Here is a 27250-nt window from a genome sequence, read left to right as displayed (position 1 = left end):
GACTGCGGGAGCAGCATGTGGACGCTCGGGCGCCGCGCCGCCGCCGGCCTCCTGGCCCGCTCGGCGCCCGGGGGCTCAGCCCGGGCCCGCGCGGGGGCCCCGGCGCCGAAGAGGGACGCCCCGCTCTACGGCCGCCGGGGTCTGAGAGTCCGGACGGCCGCAGCCCACGTACCCAGCCACGCTGTGAGTACCCGCGCCGCGCAGCCTTCAGGGCCGCACGCCGGAGGGGGGAGGCCGCGCACGCTGAGGACGCTGCGGGCACGCGCGCCGGGCACGCGCGCCCCGTCCGCTCCGGAGGAACCGCGGGCCGGGGACGCGCTCGGCGGGGGTCGGGGGGGGGGGGGGCGGACGGCGGCGGAGCGCGCGGCTCCCGCTGCCCAGGGCGGTGCCGCCCGCTCAGCCTTCTGTTTCCCGGGGTCGCATTTGCACCGGCTTCTGCTTTCGGGTGTAAGGGGCAGTATCCTGCCATGCAACTGCGGGGGAACGCAACGCAGGGGGCCGTAGATCCGTTTTCGGAGGCCATGGTTGTCTCCAAGCTGGCCACTTTGCTTTTCGAGAACAATTTAAGCGATACTAGATACTGTACTGGATGCTGTAATGTACCTATATATGTGTGTGACATACAATATCAGTATGGCACATAAATATATATAAATAAAATAAAATAGTACAGGGGTGCCTGGGTGGCTCAGTCGGTGGCCCACTCTTGATACGGTCATGATCTCTTGGTTTGTGAGTTCCCGCCCCACATCCGGCTCCTTTCTTAACATCGCAGAGCCTGCTTGGGATTCTCGCTATCTCCCTCTCTCTCTCTGCCCCTTAACTGCTCCTCCCTTTCTCTCTCAAATAAGTTTAAAAAAATAATAAGACAGTACAGTATAATAGTACCAATATAATAATAATATGTATACACACACACAATTAGAGTGATGTTTTCAAGCACGGGCTTTTCCGAAAGAAATGCTTCCTCAAGCGAGGTGGAAATGTCAAGGCTGCGGAGTACAGTAGCTAGAGCAGCAAAGCTTTTGGAAAATGACCGGGCCTGCGTTCCAAATTATGGTTCGATTCACCGGAGCTGTGTGACCTCTGGGGATCTGGAACCTCTCTGAGGATTGGCTTCCTTTTCTGTGAAGAGATTTAAAGGGTAAAGCCCATTTGGCCTAACTGATGTAAGGAGTACTTTGGATTAACATATATAAAGTCTTCAGCCCTGAAAGTTAATTCCCCTGGGGAATGCAAAGGAGCGTCTGACCCAGTAACTCCCCAGACTTGAAAGGAGGAAGCTGAAAGAACGGCTGTGGGGTTGAGGAAGACTGCAGGGCAGGATGGACACGTGTTTAATCAGGGTCTTGAAGATGGCCAGGGAGGGAGGGGAGGGTATTCCCGCAGGAGAACCTGCCTGCCTGGGGGAGGAAAGCAGTCGGACATCCTCTCTGAGTGGCTGGTAATGCGGGTTGGGTTGTCCACGCAGATGGAGGCAGGTGAAATCCAACTCAGATTGCCTGTGGAGCTCTGGAATTTGGACTTTATTTTTAAAATTTTATTTATTTTGAGAGAGGTCGAGCGTGAGCAGGGAAGGGGCAGCGAGAGAGGGAGAGAGACCATCAGAAGCAGGTCCAGAGCTGTCAGAGCAGAGCCAGAGATAGGGCTTGAACTCACCAACCGTGAAATGACCTGAGCCAACGTCAAGAGTCCAGTACTTAACCGACTGAGCCACTCAGTCGCCCTTGGAATTTGAACTTCAGACTTAAACTTCCCACCGCCCTATTCTTTGGCCGTGTTTGAAGACAAGTTAGGATTGGTTGCCAATATTCAGAGTTGGGACCTTGATACTGGGTTCCCAGGACTCTCAGGAAAAATAGGCGGTTATGGCCAGGCTGGTCCCACGATGCCCCAGCGCAGAACACAGACACTTGTTACCCCTCTCCTTCTATGCGGCTCCCACGGGGAGCTGCCCTAGCTTGTACTTGGACCCCTGCTGGTGTCGGCCAAGGGTTGCCAGCAGTTTTTCATTTAGGACAGTGACAACATACGGCATGGTCTTTTGGGTGGCATTTAGTGGCTGAAGGGCTGCTGACTCAGCAGCGTGCCCAACTCACAGCCAGCACCCAGGAGGCAGGCACTGGACACACACTGGGATTGGGGGTAACTGGGAGGTTGGGAGGTAGTTAGCTCCCTGGGTCACCCATTAGGCCTCCTCTGCCACAGTCACTTAATCAGGTTTGCTGAACTTGTCTATCACGAGGCTCCCTCATCCATTCCTAGTACTTGAAGAGTTGGCTCAATGACGGTGGCAACTGGGACCGCCATATTTAATTTTGTCAAGGCGTTAACTGTCCCCAGGTTGGCCCCGAAAGTCCCCGTGCACTCCAGAATCCATCAGGACCTGGCTTCCTTCTGGGGGCCTCTTCCCATCCTTATTTTCTCTACTGCCATTCCTACTTCTCCAGCACTGTCCAAAAGACATGGAAGGGGAGCCACATGTGTAATCCTAAATTTTCTAGAAGCCACATGGAAAAAGTAAAAACAAGCAGGTGAGATTAATTTCAGCAACACAAAGTGGCACCTGACTGGCTCCGTCAGTGGAGCGTGTGACTCTTGATCTCAGGGTCATGAGTTCAAGCCCCATGTTGGGCATAGAGCTTACTTTTTTTTTAAAAAAAATGTCAACAACACATTCATGTAATCTAGCTTTTCACAATATCATTTCAACATTTAATCAATACTGAAAAGTCATTGAATCACTTAACATTCTTTTTTAGTACTCATTCTGACAAATTCAGCTTGCACACTTCAGCACCTGCCAGCTCAGATCTTAAGCTGAATTGCTTGTGGAAACGTTTCATTTCTATTTCGCAGAGTTCACTATTGAAAAACAAAGTCACTGGGGCGCCTGGGTGGCGCAGTCGGTTAAGCGTCCGACTTCAGCCAGGTCACGATCTCGCGGTCCGTGAGTTCGAGCCCCGCGTCGGGCTCTGGGCTGATGGCTCAGAGCCTGGAGCCTGTTTCCGATTCTGTGTCTCCCTCTCTCTCTGCCCCTCCCCCGTTCATGCTCTGTCTGTCTCTCTCTGTCCCAAAAATAAATAAAAAACGTTGGAAAAAAAAAAAAAAAAAAGAAAAACAAAGTCACACGCTCGAGCTGTTCCAAACATGTTTTCAGTTTTCCAGAAACTTGACTCAAGTATCATTTTTAAATGACGATCGTGTAAGGTTTACACTCCAGGTCCTTGGTCCCACCAGCCACGTTCCAGGCGCCGGGCCACGTGTGTGTGGCTCGCGGCTTCTGCACACACACAGCTCTGGAGTAGAGCGTGTTAAGCTTCTGATTGTCGGTTCTTAGCTCTGGCTGCTCGTCAGAAGCCAGGATCCCAAGAAATGCCTTCCACCTAAGTGTGTGGCTCCATGGCCCAGGGCTGCCTCTGGTTCCATCATGCAGCCCCTGACCCTACTGAGAATGAGAGTGGGACGGAGCTGGTCCTCCAGCCTTTTCTTTGTCACACAGGAGGCCCCTCCAAGGAGGAGATAATGTCATCACCTCTGACCTAACTTCATAAGCCCCTGCTGCAGCCCTTGCTGCACACCTTGGAAGGCTTATAGACATTAATTTTTGTAGAGGGACAAGATCCTCACCTATGATCCCATGATCTTTTGACCTTAGGCCTGGCAAGCAGGTTATGCCCTAATTAACTTTGTTTTGTTTTGTTTTTTTCTTTTTTCTTTTTATTTATTTATTTTGAGAGAAAGAAAGAGCACATGGCAAGGGGCAGAGAGAGGGAGACAGAGAATCCCAAGCAGGCTCTGCACTCTCAGCGTAGAGCCCGACAAGAGGCTTGATCTCACGAATGATGAGGTCATGACCTGAGCTGAAATCATGAGTTGGATACTTAACAGACCAAGTCACCCAGGTGCCCCGCTTTATTTAGGTTTATTTGATTTATTTTGAGAGAAAGAAAGTGCGAGTGGGGGAGGGGCAGAGAGAGAGGTAAAGAGAGAATCCCAAGCAGTCTCCGCACCGTCAGCATGGAGCCCCATGTGGGGCTCGAACTCACAAACCCATAAAATCATGACCTGAGCTGACGTTGGATGCTTAACTTACTGAGCCACCCAGGGGCTGCATCCCTAATTCACTTTAAACTCATTTTTATTGTCTTCCACAGACAATGTATGTGCGTTTATACATACAACAGTGTATATAAAATATCTATCTTGTTTAAAGGTTAATAACAAACTCCCATGTTTTCACCACCAGATGAAGAGAGTGAATATTGCTGGGGCGCCTGGGTGGCTCAGTCGGTTAAGCGTCCGACTTCGGCTCAGGTCATGATCTCACGGTTCATGAGTTCGAGCCCCGCATCGGGCTCTGTGCTGATGGCTCAGAGCCTGAAGCCTGTTTCAGATTCTGTGTCTCCCTCTCTCCCTGCCCCTCCCCCGCTTGTGCACACTCTCTCCCTGACTCTCTCTCTCTCTCTCTCTCTCTCTCTCTCTCAAAAATAAATTAACGAAAAACATTTTTAAAAAAAGAGAGAGAGATTAGAATATTGCTTGTTCCTTGAAAGCTCTCCCCGCTACCCCCAGTCCTCCCTGAAGGGAATCTGCTCTCCTGAATTCTGTCAGGCATCCCCTCCTTTTCTTAGAGTTTCACCCCCTACATATGTCTCCCTAAAAAACATTTTGCTGTGTTTATTCCGCTGTGACTTCTTCCTTGCATTCAGGGTTGTTTCTGAGCCTCATCGATACTGATGCGCACAGTTGTCATTTATTCGTTTTCTCTGCCGGGTAGTAGCCCATTGGGTGAGTACATCACACTCTGTCCAGTCTCCTTCTGGTGACATCCGGGTGATCCCGCCGTGGCGCTGCTGGCACGGATTGTGCTGTTGTGGGCGTTCCTGGCCACGGACAGAGGCCCTTTTTGGATGAATTCCCAAGAATGGCATTGGCTACGTGAGCAGCCAGCAAATGTTCAACTCACTTGATGCCACAGTGGTTACACCAGTCCACGCTCCCCGGCGGTGGATGAGAACTGAGTCACTCTTCCAGTGTTGTGCTCTGCCGCGGGGGGCCCCCGGAGTGAGGGCTGTCCTCCCTGCTAGCCCCCCAGGCCGGGCCTCACCGGGGCTGGTCCTCCATTGGGTCATGCGGTTCCAGGGCTGGAGCCGGAGACTGTAGGCCTAGCAACCATCCCGAATCTCCTCAGATGCCTCCCGTGCTGAGCTCAGGGACCGACTGAACCCTGGAGACTCAGGCTTAGCAGACCCATCACAGAGCAATAGTCCAAGGGCTCCAGGTAGCTTGGAAGCAGGGAGGGCAGCTGCCAGGAAGCTGCAGGGGGGAGCACCCCTAACACAGCCCTCAGCGCTGCAGATTCCATCTGCCTCCCTCTAGCAGAGCGGGGCTTCTTCCCTGATCCCTACCTCCTGAGGAGGAAACAGAGGGTCTGAATGGTTAAGCAGGTACCCAGGGAATGTTGGGTTGGGGAGAACAGGTAAGAGACCAGCAAGATGTTTCTGGCAACAGTCCCTTTGATGATTACACACAGCCGAGTGTAGACTTCCACTCCTGGCTGTTGAGTAACTTGCATTAGCCCGAACCTCCCACCAAGGACAGCCATCAGAGATACAAAAAGCAGAGCCAGGAATGAAAAGAGAAAAGAAGGCTGTGTGAAGGTATCAGAGAGACGTGACAGGACTTGAGAGGACCCTGGAGAGGAGGGAGATTCTGAGCCCCTAGTCTCAAACTTCCCTTACATGCCTGAAACTCTGTACGGTTCCCAGGCGTACGATTCTTTCCTTTGTGGCCCGGACCCTAGGGCCAGACAGCTTTGGGTTCAAATCCCAGCTCCTGCGCTTGTCTCTGAGTCTTCGTGTGACTTTGCTCAGTTTCCTCATCTGTGAAATACAAATACAGTCTCATCTTCATTTTTCATGGGTCCTGTACTTGTGAATTCACCCACTCAATAAAATGTATCTGTAACCCCCAAATCTATACCCAGGGTGATTCTGCAGTCACGCTTGGGCGCACGCAGAGCAGCAAAACACTGGAGGCGCCCCCCCCCCCCCCCCTTGCATGTTCCCACCCCGGGTCAAACAGGGTGACTCCCTGCTTTTTCTCTCAGCCCCCACACTGTAAACAAGTGTCCTATTCACCGGCTACTCAGTGGCGCGTTGTTTGCATTGTGATTTTGTTGCTGATTTCACCGTTTAAAATGGCCCCCAGCCTAGTGCTGAAGTGCCATCTAAGCCCAAGAAGGCTGTTACGTGCCTCGCGAAGAAGACAAGTGCCCCGGATTGGCCCCATTCACGCCTGAGTTAGGTGCCGTTGGCCCCGAGCACAGTGTTCATGAATCAAAAATATATATTAAACAGGATGTCTTTAAAATTTTTTTAGGGTTTATTGCTTTTGAGAGAGAGACAGAGAGAGAAGACAGTGCAAGCAGGGGAGGGGCAGAGAGAGGAGACACAGAATCGGAAGCAGGCTCCAAGCTCTGAGCTGTCAGCACAGAGCCCGATGCGGGGCTTGAACCCACGAACCCTGAGATCACGACCTGAGTGAAGTCAGATGCTCAACCAACTGAGCCACGCAGGTGCCCCTTAAACAAGATGCCTTGAAACAGAAGCACATGTAAAACAAGGTTATGTATTGATCGGTTGGTCAAATGTGACCTGAGGCCAGCAGTACCCTAAGCCTGTATTTCCCTTAGGAGCAGCTCACTAATCTAGCATTCTTGGTGACTTTATAGAGTATAACTGTTGCGAATCACCACTATAATAATAGTACTTGCCTCACAGGATTGTAATGAGGACTAACCACGTCCATTTCTATCAACACCAAGGGGACGGTGAACACTCTAGAATGTGTGGCTATCACGCCGGTTCTCTCACTTCTTCAGAGCCAACCTTTTAAAATCATGCCCACTTTGGGGCGCCTGGGTGGCTCAGTTAAGCATCCAACTTCAGCTTGGGTCACGATCTTGCAGTATGTGGGTTCGAGCCCCGTATCAGGCTCTGTGCTGACAGATCAGAGCCTGGAGCCTCCTTCAGTTTCTTTGTCTCCCTCTCTCTGTGCCCCTTCCCGGCTCGCACTCTGTCTCTCTCTCTCTCAAAATAAACATTAAAAAAAATTAGTTAAAACCATGCCGTCTGGGAGCGCCTGGGTGGCTCAGTTAGTTAAGCATCCGACTTCGCTTCAGGTCATGATCTCACAGTTCATGCGTTCGAGCCCCACATAGGGCTCTCTGCTGTAAGTACAGATCCTGCTTCAGATCTTCTGTCTTCCTCTCTCTCTGCCCCTCCCCTGTTTGCATGTACACATACTCTCTCTCTCAAAAGTAACATTAAAAAGTAATAAAAAATCAAATCAAATCATGCCCTCTGTGCTCTGCATTTCTGTTTCCCCCTTGTCTGCTCACTTCTCAGCCCCATGCCCTCTGTCTTTTCCTTTCCAAGTTTGCCAAGGACATTGATGGCTCATGAGAATAACAGCCTTGAGCCGTACTCCAGAGTGACCTTTGAGAATGTGAGTCTTGCCACGCAGCCCCTCAAGCCCTTGGATGTCTTCCCAGGATGAGGTCCAGCTGAGTGCCGTCACAAGGCCCTGTGGCCCCTTCTCCATCATCTCCACTGCAGATGTATCACTTTTCTCTCCCTTTATAGGCTCCATCCCCTCCCACACTGGGGCAGGTCCCTCAGCCGGGGTCCCCTCTGGTGCCTGTCACTCTCCTCTGGTTATGTCATCTGGCTCCCCAGCTGATCAGTTAGCGCTGGCTGCTTCAGAGACAGGAGCCTGGACACTCAGATGTTATGGACTGGGATCAATCAACACGTCCCATGGTCTCCTGCAGATCATGTTAATGAGACCTGCCAGTCTGAGGTCCGATCCTCTATTCTGGACATCAGCAGACATCTGCCTCTTACCATTCATTGTTGCTTGTATTCGTCAGACTCCGGGAGCTTTGCTGATGCCTCCCTGCCTGGCCTGTGCTAGTCACCTAGAGCAATGCTGCCCAGTAGAGCATCCTGTGGTGGTGACTGTGTTCTGTGTGCCACTAGCCACACAAGACCTCAGGACGCTTGACACGTGGCCAGTTCAACTGAGAAACTGACTGCTTAAATTTTATTCCAATAAATGTAAATGTAAATAGCTGCCTGTGGCTCAGGATTATTATTTTGAGCAGCACAGGCTTAGAGAGAGCCTGAGAGAACTCCAGGTAATGTATGTATATAAAGAACGTGAAAACATTTCCTAAGAAACACTCCTGGAGGAGCCCCATGGTTGGCTCCATCGGGAGAGTGGGCAACTCTTGATCTCGGGGTCAGGAGTTTGAGGCCCACGTTGGGTTACTCAAATAAATTAAAAAAAAAAAAAAAAGAAAAGAGAAGAGAAGAAAGAAAGAACTACTCCTGGAAAACTTGAATGTGGTTATCCTCAAATGTAGGAGTGGTGAAACCATGCATTCACGGACTGTAATACACTGAAAAATGGTAACATTCTTCTTAACTTTGGCTTTTAGAGTTTGTGCGGCCACCGCCTCGGTCAGACTGTGAAGGTCAAAAACCAGAGTGTCTGTCTGATGAACATGAGGACAGCGGGAACTTTGGGCGACCCTGGGTAAGATAAAGCACCTTGCACGTCAGAGACCTCTTCCCCCGTGCCCTCCCTCTCTCTCAATACACGACATAGACCTATGTGCACATATTATCTTTTTTTAAATTTTTTCCTTTTCTCTTACCATTTTTTTACCAAAAAAAAAAAAAAAAGAAGCCCATCCCATACAAAGCCTGTTATCTCCCTTAGTGGCAGCACTCATAAGCATCTTTCCACGTCACCACCGACCTACCACATTATTTTTAAGGAAATAATATGAAGCTTTCTGGATACACCGACCGTGGTTCACTTAACCCATCCCCTGTTGCTGGACATTTAGGTTGTCTCCAGAGTTTTGTTATCATTCTCTTGGGTGACTTAGCAATTAGGGTAGGCCAAGCCTCAGTAACAAAGAGACCCAAACCTGTAACAGCTCAAGCCAGTGGTCTGTGTCCCTGTGTGCAGACATCCCAGGGTGGGCATGTCTCTGTGCAGTGATTCGGTCAGCCAGGCTATTCCACCTTCCTGTGACTTGTCAGTACCTTACTGTCCCCTGCACAGTGGAGGCCGGTCACCCCGCCCATCCCACAGAAAGGGACAAGGGCATGGAAGCCCTGGAAATGGCTTGTCACCCACTCACATTTTAGTGGAAAGGACATGGGCACATGGCCACAGCTATTTGCAGGGGACGCTGGGAAATACAGCCCAATGGGTAGGAGGACGCAGTGGCTTCTGGTGCAAAGCTCCCCAGCACTGCTCCAGTCTGCCCCCCGCCACTGGTGTCCGCATGGACCCTCCTTTCACACGAGCGCACACACACAAACACACACATACACACACCCAATGGAGAGGGGCTGGTTCGCTTCCTCATCAACTCTTGATATTTCCGGTCTCTTCTATTTTAACCATCATTCTGGTGGCATCTCGTTGTGATTTTTCTTTTTCATGTTTATTGATTATTAAGAGACAGAGAGACACAGAGCGTGAGCAGGGGAGGGGCAGAGAGAGGGGGAGTCACAGAATCTGAAGCAGGCTCCAGGCTCCGAGCTGTCAGCACAGAGCCCGACACGGACTCGAACTCACAATCTGCGAGATCATGACTTGAGCCGAAGCCAGTCGCCCAACCAACTGAGCCACCCAGGCACCCCTCATTGTGATTTTTTTTTAATGTATATTTTCCTGAAGATCGATAAAGTTATATACCTTGTCATATGTGCACTGGCCATTTGGATATCTTTCTAAAAATGATTCCCGTTCAAAGTTTTTTTACCCTTTTTTTCTATTGGGTTTTCTTTTTCTTATCGACTTGTAGTTCTTTCTATATTGTGGAAATAAGCCCTTTGTCAGATACATGTAGTGCAAATAATTTTCTCCCACTTTGTGGTTTGCCCAGTATAAATCTTAATAACAAAAGCAATGGAAATAAGCACAATGTCCGGCTGAAGGAGTCAGGTTCAATAAATAACATAAAATACCATGAAAATCTGTATGGGCTAATATGGAACAATTTCCAGAATATATTAAATAAAAACTGCACAGTGCTTCATTTCTGTATTAAAAAGAATATAAAGGGGTGCCTGGGTGGTTAAGCATCCAACTTCAGCTCAAGTCATGATCTTGCGGTTCAGGAGTTCGAGCCTCACATCAGGCTCTGTGCTGACGGCTCAGAGCCTGGAGCCTGCTTCGGATTCTGTGTCTCCCTCTGTCTCTGCTCTTCCCCTGTTCATGCTCTGTCTCTCTCTCTCTCTTTCAAAAATAAGTAAATGTTAATAGTAGACCCTCCCTAAGGTCTTTTAAAAAAAAAAAGAGAATATAAAATTCTGGACAGATACAGAAGAGACTGTTACTCGTAGTTGACCATGGATGGGGCTGCTTATTTGGGAAAAAAAGTTTTCTTCCTTATAAACTTTTTCATGTTGATTAACTTTTTACACTGTACATGTTAACTATTTTCCGTGTATTTTTTAATTTAAGGAAAAAATAAATATGTCGGGGCGTCTGACTTGCTCAGTCAGTGGAGCATGTGACTCTTGAATCTTGTGAGTTCAAGCCCCATGCTGGAGGTAAAGCTTACAATGAATGGATCAATCAATCAATCAGCCATTACAATGAATCAGTCAATCAATGAATCCATCAGCCAGGTTGACATTAATAAAATGGAGCTGTTTAGCAAGCATGTGTTTTGTGTTTCCCCTGCAGCTCTCTGGATGAGACCACCTACGAAAGACTGGCAGAGAGGACACTGGACTCCTTGGCAGAGTTTTTTGAAGACCTCGCAGACAAACCTTACACACTGAAAGACTATGATGTCTCATTTGGGGTACCTCTTAGCTCATTTTCTTTTTCTTTTCTTTCTTTTTTTTTTTTAATAACTTTTTTTCAATGTTTATTTTTTTTTTTTAATTTTTTTTTTTTTCAACATTTATTTATTTTTGGGACAGAGAGAGACAGAGCATGAACAGGGGAGGGGCAGAGAGAGAGGGAGACACAGAATCGGAAACAGGCTCCAGGCTCTGAGCCGTCAACCCAGAGCCTGACGCGGGGCTCGAACCCACGGACCGCGAGATCGTGACCTGGCTGAAGTCGGACGCCCAACCGACTGCGCCACCCAGGTGCCCCTTTCAATGTTTATTTTTGAGAGAGAGAGAGGCAGAGCATGAGCAGGGGAGGGGGAGAGAGAAAGGGAGGCACAGAATCAGAAGCAGGCTCCAGGCTCTGAGCTGTCAGCACAGAGCCCGACGCGGGGCTTGAACCCGTGAACCGCCAGATCATGACCTGAGCTGAAGTCGGATGCCTAACTGACTGAGCCATGCAGGCGCCCCTTTGCTTATTTTCATTATTCTGCTTCTTCCCTAAGAATTCTAGCTCACTAAAATAAAGAATTCCCCTCTAGGGGAGCCAAGCATCCAGCAGCGTGCGGTTACGTGTCTGACCGAAAGATTGGAGACAGTGTTGCAGCCTTGCTCCGCCAGGCTTGTGACCTTGGGCAAGTCACAGCCTCTGTTTCTCCTTAAGTCCTATTTCTTCTTGCAAACAGTGGTTCTCAAGCTCCACTCAATACCTATAAAGGTAAATGGGAGAAGAACCCAGGCGTATGTTTGTCTAGCAAGAGGCCTCTGATGCAGGCCTGGGGAAGCCTGAGCTAGACTTCTGCTTAAGCAGGATGTGTTCAGAGCACGCAGACCTGGGTCCCACTCCTGGAGATTCTGATTCATAGATCAGGGTGTACTCTCAGGAAGCAAATTCTTGAAAAGCTCACCTGGGATTCTAATGTGCACCCTGGGTCCCACCCCTAGAGATTTTTATCTGGGAGTATGTCCCAAGCAAGGCACGGGAGCTTTTTAACGTTTTTATAATCAGGGCACCTGGGTGGCTTAGTCTCTTGAGCATCTGACTCTTGATTGCAGCTCAGGTCATGGTCCCAGGGTGGTGGGATTGAGCCCTATGTCAGGCTCTATGCTGATCATGGAGCCTGCTTAAGATTCTCTCTCTCCCTCTTCCCCTCTCCCCTGCTCGCCAGTGCTCTCTCTCTTTCTAAACAAACCAACAACAATAAAGTTCTGTAATCAGTCCCCAGATAATCCTAATATGCAGCTGGGGTGAGCCCCAGATCCCGGAAGCCAAGGCAGTGCTGCTGTGCACCGACTGACCACCGGGTGGCAGACTTGAGTAAGGGGCCACCTTTGGATTTACAATTCTGTTGAGGCCTTAGGGACCAGCTCCCTCTTGGCCAGGAGAAAATCCCCCACGGAGGTTAATCCTCTTGACAGCAGTTAATTAATAGTTGGAAGTGTCATGAAGTGTGCATTTTGGATTAAACCATGGAATTATTTAGGACGACCAGCTGTCAGGCGTAAGTGATAGAAATGGTGTTGGATATTGCCGTGGAAACAGAAAAGGGACTCCACCGGATGGAGTAGGTAGCAGAGTCTGGAAGATTTCAAGCCTGGTTGTAAGGATAGGGAGGGACTTCGCGGTGAAAACAGAGGCAACGGGGCGAGACAGGATTGGATGCCTTCCAGGTGATTGCGGTCAGCTCAAAACGCAGCATCTTCCGGGTAGGGCTCTAGAAATGCCTGTGTGGACAGCCTCAGAAGGCAAGTTGCTCGGGAACCATTACAGACTGGCCTCCCCAGCTTGACTGCCTGTGGGCTGATGGAGCTGGGGCGTTAACAGCTCTCCTCTCCCCCGGCCTCCCCATCAGGGGCTGGCTGGACTTAGAGGGAAACCAAGTCTCGGGCTGACCTCGGCCTTACATACAAACATTCATTGACATTGGATAAGTGTCCAACTTTGGCTCAGGTCGTGATCTCATGGTTTGTGAGTTTGAGCCCTGCGTCGGGCTCTGCACTGACAGGGAGGAGCCTGCTTGGGATTCTCTCTGCCCCTCCCCGCCCCTCTCAAAAGAAATACAAATTTTTTTTAAATGGCACAGAAACAGTCCCCCCACTCATTCTTATAAGATTAGTGAGATTACTTAGTGACTCGGGTATTTTGCACGAGTGTTTTCATTAGAAGCACGTGGGGCAGTATTCTTGGAGCGGGATTCTGTTTACCTCCCTGAATCAGGCCGCCAATGTTCCTGGTCAGTGGTGGGCCACAGGACCTTCCTGAATCTTCCCTGCGGAGTCTCTCTCTAAAGAGTGACCCAGCTGCTGGGCTTTCTGTAAACCATTCCAGTAAGGGAGGCACCTGTGTTTTTCTGGCCAGAAAAACCTTCAGTATCACTCTCCTCACCAGGGGAAAATTACTTCTAACAAATCATTTGCTAATTAGGAAATTCTCTAGTATAGATGTAGAAACTAAAGGCTTATATAGTAGCTGCCTCTGTTGTTGGGACTTCTGATAAAGAACTTTGAAATGCTGGGGTGCCTGGGTGTCTCAGTCGGTTAAGTGTCTGACTTCGGCTCAGGTCACGATCTCACGGTTCATGAGTTCGAGCCCGCCATAAGGCTGTCTGCCGTGAGCACAGAGCCCGCTTCAGATCCTCTTTCTACCTCTCTCTGCCCCTCCTCATTCCCTCTCTATCTCTGTCAAAAATAAACAAACATTAAAGATGAAAAGAAAAGACACTTAAAAAAAAAAAGAAGAACTTTGAAATGCTATCTACCCTGGGGTGTGAATTCCTGATTAGAGTCTCCCAGGCGCTACCTAACTTATATATTCCACATATAAATCTATTGAAACTACATTGTAGGCAATAGAACACCTGTAACACTATTACTTGAGCTTTGTTGGGGTGCCATCTTTCCCTGTCCCCAGGGTCCGGTTGGGCATCACCTCCCCTGGGAAGTCCTCCTAGATGCTCCAGGCAGATACCGCCCTTACCTTCTTGCCCAGGACGCTGAGAAGGACTCCATGGAGCACCGATCGTCCCGTGTTCTGTCTATTTACACATCAGCTCCCATGGCTAGACCAAGCGCCTCAGCAGCCAGGACACCGTCCATTCTGGGTGTCCCCAGCACCCGCAACACGGCCAAGTACATGACAGGGATTTAACAAGTGTCGATTCAGTACGTACATGGAACGGCGCCCACTTACTTTAGCAAAACACACTTCCACTGATGCCGGTCAGCATCATCGGTATTCTCCCAACTTGCTACTGGCCAAATAGACAGATCAAAGTGGTAATCCAGACAGGCACAAGAATACGTCTGTTCTGTTTGCTCCCTGTGCAGTAGGAGACGTGAGCAGCTCCTGACTGTTGGGTCTTCCTGTCCGTGGGGTGGGTAATGTTGGGGGTCAGTGTCTGGGTCCAGGCCTCACCCCCACCGGCACTGCCATTAGAGGGGACACCACCAAAGCGGAAAGTACCGCCCGTCCCTAGGCCTCCGTGGCGTCTGCTGCTCGTGACCGGCGAAATCTGACCAGAGAGCACCCTGCTCTCTGAGGGGTTGATTCCAAGCCACCTTCCTTTTGTGCCTGGTGGAGCCCTGGCCCCTGACATTTTGATGAGAATTGGTTTGCAGTCATGTTCTTTACTCACTAAGCTGTTGGCATATCGCAGCCAGACGTTTCTTAACCTTTTCTGGGCCTTCTCCGGAGAAAATCTTCCCCGAACACCTATGAGTACAATTTCAGCTTTGCAGCAGGGGCTTTCGCAGATACCTGAACACCACCTCTGGGTCCCAGGTCACGGACCCTTGTTCAGAGGCAGCATTTTATTGGCTATGGAGACAAAGCATCTAGCTTCTCATCCTGGATTTGTATTTTCTTTCCAAGAGTCTTTTAAAAAAATTTTTTTTGACTGTTTATTTATTTTGAGAGAGAGAGAGAGAGAGAGAGAGAGAATCCTAAGCAGGCTCCATGCTGTCAGTGCAGAGCGCAACGCAGGGCTCGAACCCACTAACCGTGTGATCATGACCTAAGCTGAAATCAAGAGTTGGATGCTTAACCCACAAAGCCACCCAGATGCCCCTGGCCAGCGAGCGTCCTTAAGCGAATGAGCTTAACTCCTGGGAGTGGCAGGTTCTTCAGCTCTAGAGTGAGTGACATCCCTCCACCTCTCCGATTTCTATTAGGGATTGAATTTTAAAATGCTACACGCTCATTATTCTTACTCTTTAAGAGGAAGTTGTATCTGTATTTGAAGTATGGGAAGCCACGTACACATGAAATTGCCTGACTCCTCCTGCCATCCCCTGTGTGTCTGTTGCTACAAAGTGAGCGAGCGACAGCGGAAATTGCTCCTTTTGCCGCCATATGTGGAGGGCTGATACTGACTGGCAGGAAGAAGCCGCCACCCGCTGCGGCCAAGGGCTCTTCTGATTGTGTGGTGCCCGGGTCAGCAGCGACTGACTGTTTCAACTCTCTCCCCACTTCCCCTGCCCTCCTCTGCGTTTAAGTCCGCCCACACTCCCAAAGCAGTCTCCGATTGCCCCTTAAGGAATAATGCTAATGAACAAAAAGCCCGCTTCATCTGGTCTCCTTGGGGCCGGTTCTGAAAGCATTAAAACTCCTGGTGACCCAGTAAGGCAGCTTAGTTTCCTTCCGCTCCTTCCCTCCTCTTGCCAGTTTCCTCTGGAAACAGCCGCTGGCTCCACAGGGGAAAAGTACTGATACACAAAGAACAGGAGGAGGGTGGGGACTAAGTGCTGAGACCTTCTGCCTTGTGTAACCTGGCCCTTAACGTCACTCACGCACGTTATCACCGTGCCTGGTCACCCTCCGCTCCGTTCCCGCCTCCGCCGATGTAGGTTTGCGTCCATCCGGTATTTTGCACAGAGAACGGATGTGCTGCACACTGAAGGCACTTGGGTGAAGAGACAAATTGGGGCGCCTGGGTGGCTCAGTCCGTTAAGCACCGGACTTTTAGCTCAGGTCATGATCTCACTGTTCGTGGGTTCGAACCCCGCGTCAGGCTCTGTGCTGACAGCTCAGGGCCTGGAGCCTGCTTCGGATTCCTGTCTCCCTCTCTTGGCCCCTCCCCCACTCGGGCTTTTTTTTTGTCTTTCTCTCTCTCTCTCTCTCAAAAAGAAATAAACATAAAAAAAAAAAAAAAAAGAAAAGACAAATCTGCACTCAAGGTGCTTGAAGTGGTGGAGGAGAGGGGGTCTGTGCCCGGCTAACAAGCGGGTGGCTCAGATGCAGGGAGGAAGGCACAGAAGGGCTGTGGGGGCACCCACGCACAGGCTCTGGCCCCAGCTGCGGGGTGTCAGGGTAACCACGCCAGAAGTGCCTCAGCTGGGGCTGCTGGTCTTGGGGGTGGGGGGGGGAAGGGGTGCTGCAGAGAAGCTGCTGGGGCCCGCAGGGGGCGGGGAGGTGGTGGGAGACAGCTTGCAGCCTGTGCATCTGGAAGAAATCTCACAGTTGCTTTATGAATATGCTCTTTGTGAAGGAGCAGCCAATTCCCTGGAATCGTTGCAGAAGATTTTGAGTTGGAAGGGGCGCCTGGGTGGTTCAGTCGGTTAAGCGTCCAACTTCGGCTCAGGTCATGATCTCACGGTTCATGAGTTCAAGCCTCGCATCGGCCCTCTGAGGTCAGCACAGAGCCTGCTTAGGGTCTGTCTCCCTCTCTCTCTGCCCACCCCCCTGCTCACGCACGTGCTCGCTCTCTCTCTCAAATAAACATGAAAAAAAAAAAAGGTTCTGAGTTGGAAAGAGATGATTTTGGCTTTGAGCAAATAGGATCTGCCACCCCTGACTGGTCTCCTGTTCTAAGGCACGACAGTGATCAGGGGTGTGCACAGGCAGCACCCACGCCCCTCCATCAGTGCAGGGAGTCATCAGTGCAGGGAGTCTTCAGTGCAGGGAGTCTCTGAAGGAGGCAGCACAGATGTTGTCCTGAGGAAGGGGGCAGGGCTGATGAGACTCGGACCCCACCCTCTGTTCTCTCCTCTGCACCTATCCCTCCTTCATCGTGGGGGACAAGGAGGCACGACGGGGCATTGAAGGACCAGATAGGTCACACTGGAAACAGTGAACATCTTGAACCCCTGAGCCCGGTATCTCATGAAAGAATAAGCCATGAAAGTATTTACGGGGGGAGAAGGAATGGGGAATGACTGCTTTTGGCTGCGGGGTTTCTCTTTGGGGTGATGGAAATAGTCTAGAATTAATGATGTTTGCACACGTTATGAAAACACTTTGTGAAATACTAAAAACTACTAAATTGTACAATTTTTTTTTAATGTTTATTGATTTATTTATTTTGAGAGAAAGAGAGCGGGGGGAGGGTTAGAGAGAGAAAATCGCAAGCAGGTTCCACTCGGTCAGTGCAGAGCTTGACGTGGGGCTCAAACCCACGAACCGTGAAATCATGACCTGAGCCAAAATCAAGAGTCAGACACTTAACTAACCGAGCCACCCAGGAGGCCCCGAATTGTACCGTTTTAAGACACATGTAAGTAAATGAAAGGTGGTAGTTCTACCAAAATAGTAAAGGTGGGTTTCAAGAAAAAAAATTTTAAAAGACGTACTTATGGGGCACCTGGCTGGCTCAGTGAGTGGAGCATGTGATTCTTGATCTTGGGGTCACGAGTTCAGGCCCCACACTGAGTGTACAGATGATTTAAAAAATAAAAAATAAACTTTAAAAACAAACTTATGTACCCTTTGCTCCCAGCCCTTTTCAGAATGCATTCAAAAACTGGCAGACATGCCTGAGAGTGAACAGCTTATATCCGTGGTTCATGGGATTGAGAGAGCACTTCGTGTTATGTAAGGAACAACCTGTTTTGGACCCACACAGACCTGGACTTAAGATCAGCTCTCTCAGTTCCTACGTATTCCTTATTCCCCGGTCCCTGTGTCCCTCACCTGTAAAACTGGAATAACGATTCCCATCTCTGATGGTCACGATCACGGTGGAAACACTTTTACACAAAATGCCAAACACCGAGCCTGGCACAGAGTGGGGTACTAGACGTTAGTGGTTACTACTTTTATTGATGTTTTCATTTTATTTACACTCTCTGTATTCCTGATGTCTGTGCGATTTTTGTTTCTTTTTTAATCAGAAAAAATGTTATTGAAAATAGCCTGGGTGGCTCAGTCGGTTAAGCATCTGACTGCGGCTCAGGTCATGAACTCACAGCTCGTGGGTTCGAGCCCCACATCGGGCTCTGTGCTGACAGCTCGGAGCCTGGAGCCTGCTTCGGATTCTGTGTCTCCCTCTCTCTCTGCCCCTCCCCTGCTCGCATTCTGTGTCTCAAAAATAAACATGAAAAAAAAAAGATAAAATATATATATATATAGCCCAATAGAGTCCTCCTCATCCCTTGCCCATCAGTTAAATTATTATTATTAATTATTATTATTATTATTATTATTATTACTACTGTGGTCTACCTTTTTAATAGCTCTTTGTGTTTGAGAACCAAACACAAAGTGTTCTCAGAAGCATTCGGGGCCTCTTGACTGGACAGAGGCTCTAGAAGCCCAGAGAAGGGTGGCCGTGTGTTTGCACGGGTTATGCCTCTGGCGGGGAGCATTGAGAGAGCCTCCCTCCTGCACAGCAGCTCCAGTAAAGGGAACTGAGCTGTGTAGCTGCTGCTATAAGATCCTGCACATTCTAAAGAGACCTCAGACCTTGGGAGTAAAGGGCCCCTTTGTTGAAAGAGTGTTTTCAAATTTAAATGAGCACTTATTGAGCGAAGATGGACCAACTCCTCTTTTAAAGAATTCAGGCCTCTTGTAGGGGAAAATAAAGCCCTTGAGAGCAGCCTGTGAGATGTGTGGGAAGGGTCTGAGAATAAAACTAGCCTGGAGTGTCAGCCTTCTACTAGCAGAGCAAACATTATCGCTCTTTTTTTTTTTTAATGTTTATTTATTTTTGAGAGAGAGAGAGAGCAGGAAAGAGGCGGGGGGGGGGGGTGGTGGACAGAGTTTTTGAAGCAGACTCTGTGTTGACAGCAGAGAGCCCAACGTGGGGCTCGAACTCACGAACCACGAGATCATGACCTGAGCCAAAGTCCGATGATTAACCGAGGGAGCCACCCTGGCACCCCTAAGATTGCTCTTGTAAGACAAGCAAAGCAGGTAGTTTACTTCTTTCTTTCTTGCATTTTTTCCTTGTTTTGGTAATGAACTTGTCCTGTCCGATGTTTGGGCTGACATGGCTCTCTGGTGGAGTTGGTGTCTGCCTTTTTTTTTTTAAGTAGGCTCCATGCTCAATGTGGGTCTTGAACTCTCAACCCTGAGATCAAGAGTCAGATGCTCCACCGACTGAGCCAGCCAGGCGCCCCGGTATCTGCATTTTTTAAAGCCCTCTTGTGTGTTCTGGCTGGTAGTTAAGGGAACCACGGTAGCAGGCGGGATTCGGGGCCTCCCATTTGCCAGCTGTAAGACCTCAGACAAGCTGCGGCTGTGTCCTCACCTCGAAAGGGGAATAATGATAATTCTTGCCTTGCTGGCCTCGCAGGGAGTAAGAGAAAGCAGGATGAGGTCCAAGGATTATTGTGATTGCCCGGAGAGTAGTGTGCTTTCCACATGACCTGCCGATTCTATACACAAAAGACGTCTCTTCAGGGTGTATATATATTGTGTGCTTGTATAAATGGACCGTATCCAGGTCTGAAGCAATTGTGCCCAAGAGCTAACTTTGTCTTTTATTTTCCTCCTGATCCACTAGAGTGGTGTTTTAACAGTTAAACTGGGTGGAGATCTAGGAACCTACGTGATCAACAAGCAGACCCCAAACAAGCAGATCTGGCTGTCTTCACCATCCAGGTAGGTCCCGAAGTCAAAGCCTGGCGGTGTTCAGCTCGCGTGCGATGTGGCGTCGCGGACCCTTTAAAGGGGGTGCCACTTTGTGGGTGGGCGCTTGAAAGCACACCTCTCCCGATGCTTCGTGCTCCCCCCATCCTTGTAGGATGGTCAACTCTGCTTCTGTACCTTCTGTCTGCCAATCATCTGGCGGATGTTGAGATCCTGAGATGCTGGCGGATATTGAGATGTCCGTGAGATCGGAAGCAAACAGTTTAGAACTTTTCAGAACCTGGCCCGGACTGTCTTTCTCTATTAAATCATTGCCCGGCCTTTTGAAAAGCCAACTTGTGGTACTGCAGCATTGGAAGGAGTTACCCTTCGTCTTCAGAGCAGGTTAAAGTTTGACCTCTAGCTTGTTTTGAGCATCTCCGCTAGAGGTCGGTTGAATTCCCTCCACGGAATTAGGCGGCTTGGCCTGTGGAGGTGGGAGAGCCTCTTAAGCTTCGACTCCAGGGCATTGAATCCCTCCTGCCTCTCCCACTGACCTTTTTCAGTGCAGTGGAATAAAAGATTGTGTTGTAGGCCCCCCGCCCATGCTGCATCTCAAGGCCTGAGAACGTGCATGGAGAGAGGGTCCCTCATCCGTCTGGATTCATCTGGATCCGTCTGGGTGGTTGTTAGAGAGTTATAGAGAGACACTCACAAAAAGCTCTCAGACCAGCCTTCCTGGACCATTCGTTAGCACTTCCAAAGAGAACACACACTGTGAATTGGGAAAGGTCCAAATATAACCAGGATGGAGTTCTTTGAAAGCCCAGTAGTATTTGCATTAAAAAAAAAAATTATAACTGTTCTCCTGTCCCAACGTTCACATAATTTTTAGGCAGTTAATATTATACTGTTTATCATGCAAGGGTGTGTAATTATTGGTTCAAAATAAGTAAAGCGTTGTGCCTCCTTCACCCCAACCTCATCGAGGAAGTAGGTTATAATTTAACAAAAACAATCCCAGAAATCACTCATTTCTAGCAAGGCCCCTTACAGATTGCATTGGTTTTTTAGACCCAGCCAGTTTATTTGAAGTTGGATGTTTTACCCTGTGTGGGCCAATCACACTGTTCTCTTTGGCCTCAAACAGTTGTCCCAACCCCCACCAGAGTGGTGATAACTGTCCATGCTTACCTTCACCCCCGGAGGAACTGGACGAGAAACTGGGTGGACCAATTCAAACGCAGCCATCACCTTTGGGGACCGGTGGCTGTATAAATACCGGGCAGGCCACCGGATCCCCCGGTGATGGCTCAGTTCCCTCTGTGTTGTATCTGGAGGCTGAAAAAGCCCGCCTCGTGTTTGGACACACCTGCCAGTGATGGGCTCCTAGCCCAGGCTTGTTTAGACTGTCATTCTTGATGGGAATCTGGAAAGAAAATCTGCCAAGGAGCCACATACTATCACAGGTGCTGTGTTCCCCAAGGAAAAAAAGGGTTATTTTCCACTGGACTTTTCACGCCCAAAATAATCTTTCATGGGGCTGCATTTCTGATATTTTGGGGGCTTTTTTCAGATGACAGCTTTTTGGGGGGTGTAGAAACATTGGCCTTCCCCGGCCACCCTGCCCACTCGGGGAAGTTGTAGGACGGGATACAGCAGAGGCCTAGGTGGGCACCGGGATGCCAGTGTCTTGACTCCAAGCCCTGGGGGGCAGTGGAGGGGTCTGGGGGGTTCTCACGGTCTACCTGGCACTCCGGCAGCAAATCAGACACCGGGGCCAAGCGTGTGTTCCGTGGATTTGGTCCAGACTGTCAGCTCTTGGTATGTGGCCCAGATACTTTGTATGTAGCAGGTTGTGCATATTGAACCAAGCCCTCTGTCCTTTTGGCTTACCCCTCTCATCTCCATTATTAGGCAAGGTTCAAACCCCAGCATTTGGTTGATAATACAGAGACCTTTCATGTTTTTATAGCCCCCAAAGATGCTCCCCTTCTAAGCGTCCCTCTTCCCTGGCAAACTCCTCCCAGTCTTGACTTCGGGAGATCTCTGCCTGAGTGTGCAGGTGAACCCAGCGCCCCTTCTCGTGGGCCCCTGGGGTTCTCTGCTTCACCCCCATTGGGGCATCACAGTGGACCAGCACTGTCTGCTGGCTTGCCCACCACCCCCCCCCCCCCCCCCGCACTAGGCCGAGAGGAGGCAGGACTGATGGGCACAGTTCTGCACCTCTGGAATGACACCACACGTCAAAACCCAAGCTCGCCCAGGCCCACACAGATGCTGCATCCCAGCATGAATGGATGGATGGATACTCTTGTTCCCTGGGTGAGCTTGAGGTGGAGGAACTCTCCATTTCGTTGGCTTAAAATTGAATTAAGGAAGGGGCGCCTGGGTGGCTCAGTTGGTTAAGCGTCCAACTTCGGCTCAGGTCATGATCTCGCTGTCCATGGGTTCGAGCCCCGCATCGGGCTCTGTACTGACAGCTCAGAGCCTAGAGCCTGTTTCAGATTCTGTGTCTCCCTCTTTCTCTGACCCTCCCCTGTTCATGCTCTCTCTCTCTCCCTCTCTCTCTCTGTCTCAAAAGTAAATAAACGTTAAAAAAAAATTGAATTAAGGAAAAAAATATTTTTTTTTAAATAGTTTAGATGTTTGCCAGGGGCTGGGGAGAGGATTGTGAGGGAGTAACTGCTCAATGGATACACAGTTCCCTTTTGCGGGGATGAAGGGTTTTGGTAGATAGAGGTCATGGTTGCACATGTTATGAAGGTACTAAAATAATAGTAAGAAGAAGAATATTGGTAAGGGACAAATCATGCCAGTGGTACACAAATGGCCATAATTTTAAAAAACACTCTGGGGGCGCCTGGGTGGCTCAGTCGGTTAAGCATCTGACTTCAGCTCAGGTCATGATCTCATGGTTCATGAGTTCAAGCCCCACGTCAGGCTCTGTGCTGACTGCTCAGAGCCTGGAGCCTGTTTCAGATTCTGTGTCTCCATGTCTCTCTGCCCCTCCCCCATTCATGCCCTGTCTCTCTCTGTCTCAAAAATAAGTAAACGTTAAAAAAAATTTTTTTAATAAATAAATAAAATAAAAAACACTCTGGAGTGCCTAGGAGGCTCAGTCAGTTAAGTGTCCAACTTCAGCTCAGGTCATGATCTCATAGTTCGTGGGTTCAAGCCCCGCATCGGGCTTTGTGCTGTTCAGAGCCTGGAGCCTGTTTCGGATTCTGTGTCTCCCTCTCACTCTTTGCCCCTCCCCCTCACACACTCTGTCTCTCTCTCTCTCTCTCTCTCTCTCTCTCAAAAAGAATAAACTTTAAAGAAAAAAAAAAAACCCACCACCTCTGACATAGCACATATCATACGTGAGTTGGGAAAAGCAAAAGCTCAGAATGTCATCTGCAGACTCATGGAGAGGGTTCAGATGTTTTCAGGACTCGTGAATCGTTCCAGAGGGTTCACTGTGTACTTGGTCTTAAAAAGAAAGACCCTGAGACAAGACAGGCGTCTGCCTTGTGAAATGTACTTGCTGGAGCGTCAGTGTGGCCGGTGTCTGGGTGGCCGCGTGTGGGGAGTCAGCATCTCTCCGCGCAGACCCTCTGAGGATCTGTTGTGTCTTGCAGTGGGCCGAAGCGCTACGACTGGACCGGGGAGAGCTGGGTGTATGCCCACGATGGCGTGTCCCTCCACCAACTGCTGACCACCGAGCTGACGGAAGCCTTGAAAACCAAATTGGACTTATCTTCTCTGGCCTATTCCGGGAAAGGCACCTGACGCCCAGCCCAATTCCAAAGACATTAAAAGCTGTGATGCCAAGACCCCTCCTTCGTCCTGCAGCTGAGTGTCTGGTTTTTTTCCATTGCCACCTTTGAGGACACTTGCATTGCTGGGAATGGCGCCCTAGAAAGAATGCGTGGCCTCCCACCCTCCCCCAGGTTCGGATGTTTAATTTCCACAGTTTGTTTTTGGATTTATTGTCCGGTTTCCTCCCTCACAGGATATCACTTCTCTTTTATAATCGTCCATATGCTCCTACATTTGTATGTAGCCTTACAACCAGGAAAAATCAGAAGGGAAACTTCCAGGAGAAAAGTGACTTGATTTCACTATTCATTCTTTGAAGGACTCAACTGCAAAAAGCCACGTGAAAAGCAGCTGGCCGGCCTCATCTTTCTGTCCCCAAATGAGCCTCATTAAAGAGTTGCCTATAAATGCTCCCTGCCACGCGTCTTGAAATTGTAAACAGGGGCTCCTGGGTGGCTCCGTCGGTTAAGCATCTGGCTTCAGCTCAGGTCATGATCTCACAGTTTGTGAGTTCGAGCCCCACGTTGGGCTCTGTGCTGACAGCTCAGAGCCTGCAGCCTGCTTCAGATTCCGTGTCTCCCTCTCTCTCTGCCCCTCCTCCGCTCTTGCTCTGTCTCTGTCTCTCAAAAATAAATAAATGTTAAAAAAAAAATTAAAAAAAAAGAAATTGTAAACACTTCTCAGCCCTTTGGAATGAAAGTGTCGTTGACATTCAGGAATTCTCAAACCAAAGGTCATTCTCTCTTTGCACTTTGTGTCTGCCAGGGTGTGGACTGCTAGAGACTCAGGGTGATGTGATGCCTTTTCTTCCACAGAGACACACACATACGTCCATATGCACACATTTCATTAATTGTGTGTGTGTTTGTATATTTTTTAAATGTTTATTTTATTTTTGAGAGAGCATGAGCAGGGGAGGAGCAGAAAGAGACGGGGACAGAGGGTCTGAAGTGGGCTCCATGGTGACAGCAGAGAACCCATCGTGGGGCTCAAACTTACCAACTGTGAGATCATGACCTGAGCCAAAGTTGGATGCTTTAGTTGACTGAGCCACCCAGGCGCCCCTGTGCGTGCGTGTGTGTGTGTGTGTGTGTGTGTGTGTTTAAGTTAAAGGTGCTTCTAGAATCAGCTGCTATAGCACAGGTCTGAGAATGCAAAGAATCTCCCAAAGACAAGAGGGGAAAAAGAACCATCTTCATAAGCTCGTGGGTGTAGTATTATAAGCTAGGTCAGTAGCATAATCAGCTAGGTCACGGGGGTGAGGAGGTGCTTTGTAAATTATGAAGAACCACATAAATAAAAAGATGTTCATGTTAACGTAAGGAGCCCCTGTCCTTCCCTTGGCTCAGGTCACCCTCTTCTTGGGGAAGAAATGTTTCTCAATGACAAGTATGTGCAAACCTGTGGCATCATGGTTGTCTGTCTCTGGGTGGGTTTCACAAGCTCCCTGGACCTCGGTTTCCCCTTGTGTTAAATGAGAGGGTAGAACCGCATAGAATATAGTCATATAGTCACTTCCCTGGGTGGCTCAGTCAGTTAAACGTCCACTTCGGCTCAGGTCATGATCTTCCAGTTCATGAGTTCCAGCCCCGCTTCAGGCTCTGTGCTGACAGTTGGAGCCTGGAGCCTGATCCGGATTCTGTGACTCCCTCTCTCTCTGCCCCTCCCCTGCTCACACACTTGTCTCTCACTTTCTCAAAAATAAATACGAAAGAAAGGAAGGAAGGAAGGAAGGAAGGAAGGAAGGAAGGAAGGAAGGAAGGAAGGAAAGAAAGAAAGAAAGAAAGAAAGAAAGAAAGAAAGAAAGAAAGAGAAAGAAAGAAAGAAAGAAAGAAAGAAAGAAAGAAAAGAAAGAAAGAAAGAAAGAAAGAAAGAAAGAAAGAAAGAAAGAAAGAAAGAAAGAAAGAAAGAAAAGAAAGAAAGAAAGAAAGAGAATGTAGTCAATTCCCAATCCAGACATTCAGTGGTCCTGTCAGGCCAACTTAACAGGCTGGTTTTATTTCCTTCTGGTAGACAAGGAGATGACAATGAATGATTTTTTTTAAGCTGTAAATATGGTTATTGGTTTGCTCTACTTGAACTTCAGTTGAATTCAAGTTCATATAATACCCATCTGATCGTGTCCTTGCCATTGGCAGCTTGTGCTGTAGACTGAATGTCTGTATTCCCCTGAAATTCCTGCGTTGAATCCCAACCCCCAGTGTGATGGCATTAAGAGGTAGGGGCCTTGGGGCGCCTGGATGGCGCAGTTGGTTAAGCGTCCGACTTCAGCCAGGTCACGATCTCGCGGTCCGTGAGTTCGAGCCCCGCGTCAGGCTCTGGACTGATGGCTCGGCGCCTGGAGCCTGTTTCCGATTCTGTGTCTCCCTCTCTCTCTGCCCCTCCCCCGTTCATGCTCTGTCTGTCTCTGTCCCAAAAATAAATAAAAAACGTTGAAAAAAAAAAATTTAAAAAAAAAAAAAAAAAAAAAAAAAAAAAAAAAGAGGTAGGGGCCTTTGGGAGGTGATTAGGTCATAAGGACAGAGCCTCTTGAATGGAATTTGTGCCCTTATAAAAGAAACCCCAGGGAGCCCCTCACCCCTCCTACCATGTGAGGACTCAGTGAGAGGACAGTCATCTATGACCCGGGGAGCAGAACTTCACCAGATACTGAATATGCTGGGCCTTGATCTTGGACTTCCCAACATCCAGAACCGTGGGAAATAAATTTCGGTTGTTTATAAGTTACCCAAGGCTATGGTATTCTCTTATAGCAGCCCAAATGGACAAGACACCTGCCACACCATAGGACCTTATTTTAATCTTTACTGATCTGCATGTTACACATGAAAAAAACAAAGCTCAGGAATATAAAAAATTACCCAAAGTAACCTGTTTGGTTACTTTTTAAGTTTATTTATTTATTTTGAGAGAGGGAGAGAGAGATCATGAACAGGGGAGGGGCAGAGAAAGAGGGAGAGGGAGAATCCCAAGCAGGCTCTGTGCTGGCAGCAAAGAGCCCAGCTCAGGGGCTTAGGCTCAGGAACTGTGAGATCATGAAAAGAACTTTTTTTTTTTTTTACGTTTTTATTTATTTATTTTTGACAGAGAGACAAAGAGCGCAGGGGAGGGGCAGAGAGAGAGGGACAGAGAGAGAATCCCAAGCAGGCTCCATGTTGCCAGCACAGAGCCAGATGGGGGCTTAAACTCACAAACTGTGAGATCGTGACCTGAGCCCAAACCACCAGTGGAACACTTAACCGACTAAGCCACCCAGGCGCCCCAAAAAAACAACTCTTAACAATAGAACGATATAAACAAATGCTAAATGGATATTTAAAAATTTCCTTTCTTCAAAATAATTTTATTTTTTAGTTTAAGTGTCATAGGTCAGTACCAGTGAGAAAAAAAAATAAAATTGTGTGTGTGTGTGTGTGTGTGTGTGTGTGTCTATATCTTGCTTCTCACGGAAGTTTCACTATCTTGCTTACTTGAAATTCAGTTAAGTGATGCACTCCCCTATCTGAGACACAACATAAAAAAATATATTTAAAGGGCGCTTGGGTGGCTCAGTCAGTTAAGCGTCTGACTTCGGCTCAGGTCATGATCTCGCCGTTTGTGAGTTTGAGCCCGACGCGGGGCTCTGTGCTGACAGCTCAGAGCCTGGAGCCTGTTTCGGATTCTGTGTCTCCCTCTCTCCCCGACCCTACCCCGTTCATGCTCTGTCTCTCTCTGTCTCAAAAATAAATAA

General features: G+C 49.0%; 1 protein-coding gene and 1 long non-coding RNA gene across 2 annotated transcripts; both read left to right on the top strand.

Moving 5' to 3' along the window:
* On the top strand, nucleotides 1-23928 carry FXN (frataxin). The gene is made up of 5 exons (XM_058695760.1): nucleotides 1-183; nucleotides 8507-8604; nucleotides 10780-10900; nucleotides 19652-19749; nucleotides 23340-23928. The coding sequence occupies exons 1-5, from the start codon at nucleotides 16-18 to the stop codon at nucleotides 23488-23490; spliced, it is 636 nt and encodes a 211-aa protein (XP_058551743.1). The 5' UTR covers nucleotides 1-15; the 3' UTR covers nucleotides 23491-23928.
* Nucleotides 23929-25457: 1529 nt separating this feature from the next.
* On the top strand, nucleotides 25458-26932 carry LOC131490903 (uncharacterized). The gene is made up of 2 exons (XR_009251257.1): nucleotides 25458-25738; nucleotides 26006-26932. It is a non-coding gene; the product is annotated as an uncharacterized LOC131490903 (long non-coding RNA).
* Nucleotides 26933-27250: the final 318 nt, after the last annotated feature.

The sequence above is a fragment of the Neofelis nebulosa genome, chromosome 12 (assembly GCF_028018385.1).
Source record: "Neofelis nebulosa isolate mNeoNeb1 chromosome 12, mNeoNeb1.pri, whole genome shotgun sequence".
NCBI lineage: Eukaryota > Metazoa > Chordata > Mammalia > Carnivora > Felidae > Neofelis > Neofelis nebulosa.
Note: the sequence above shows the minus strand (reverse complement) of the source record. Positions and strands in the feature narration are given on the sequence as shown.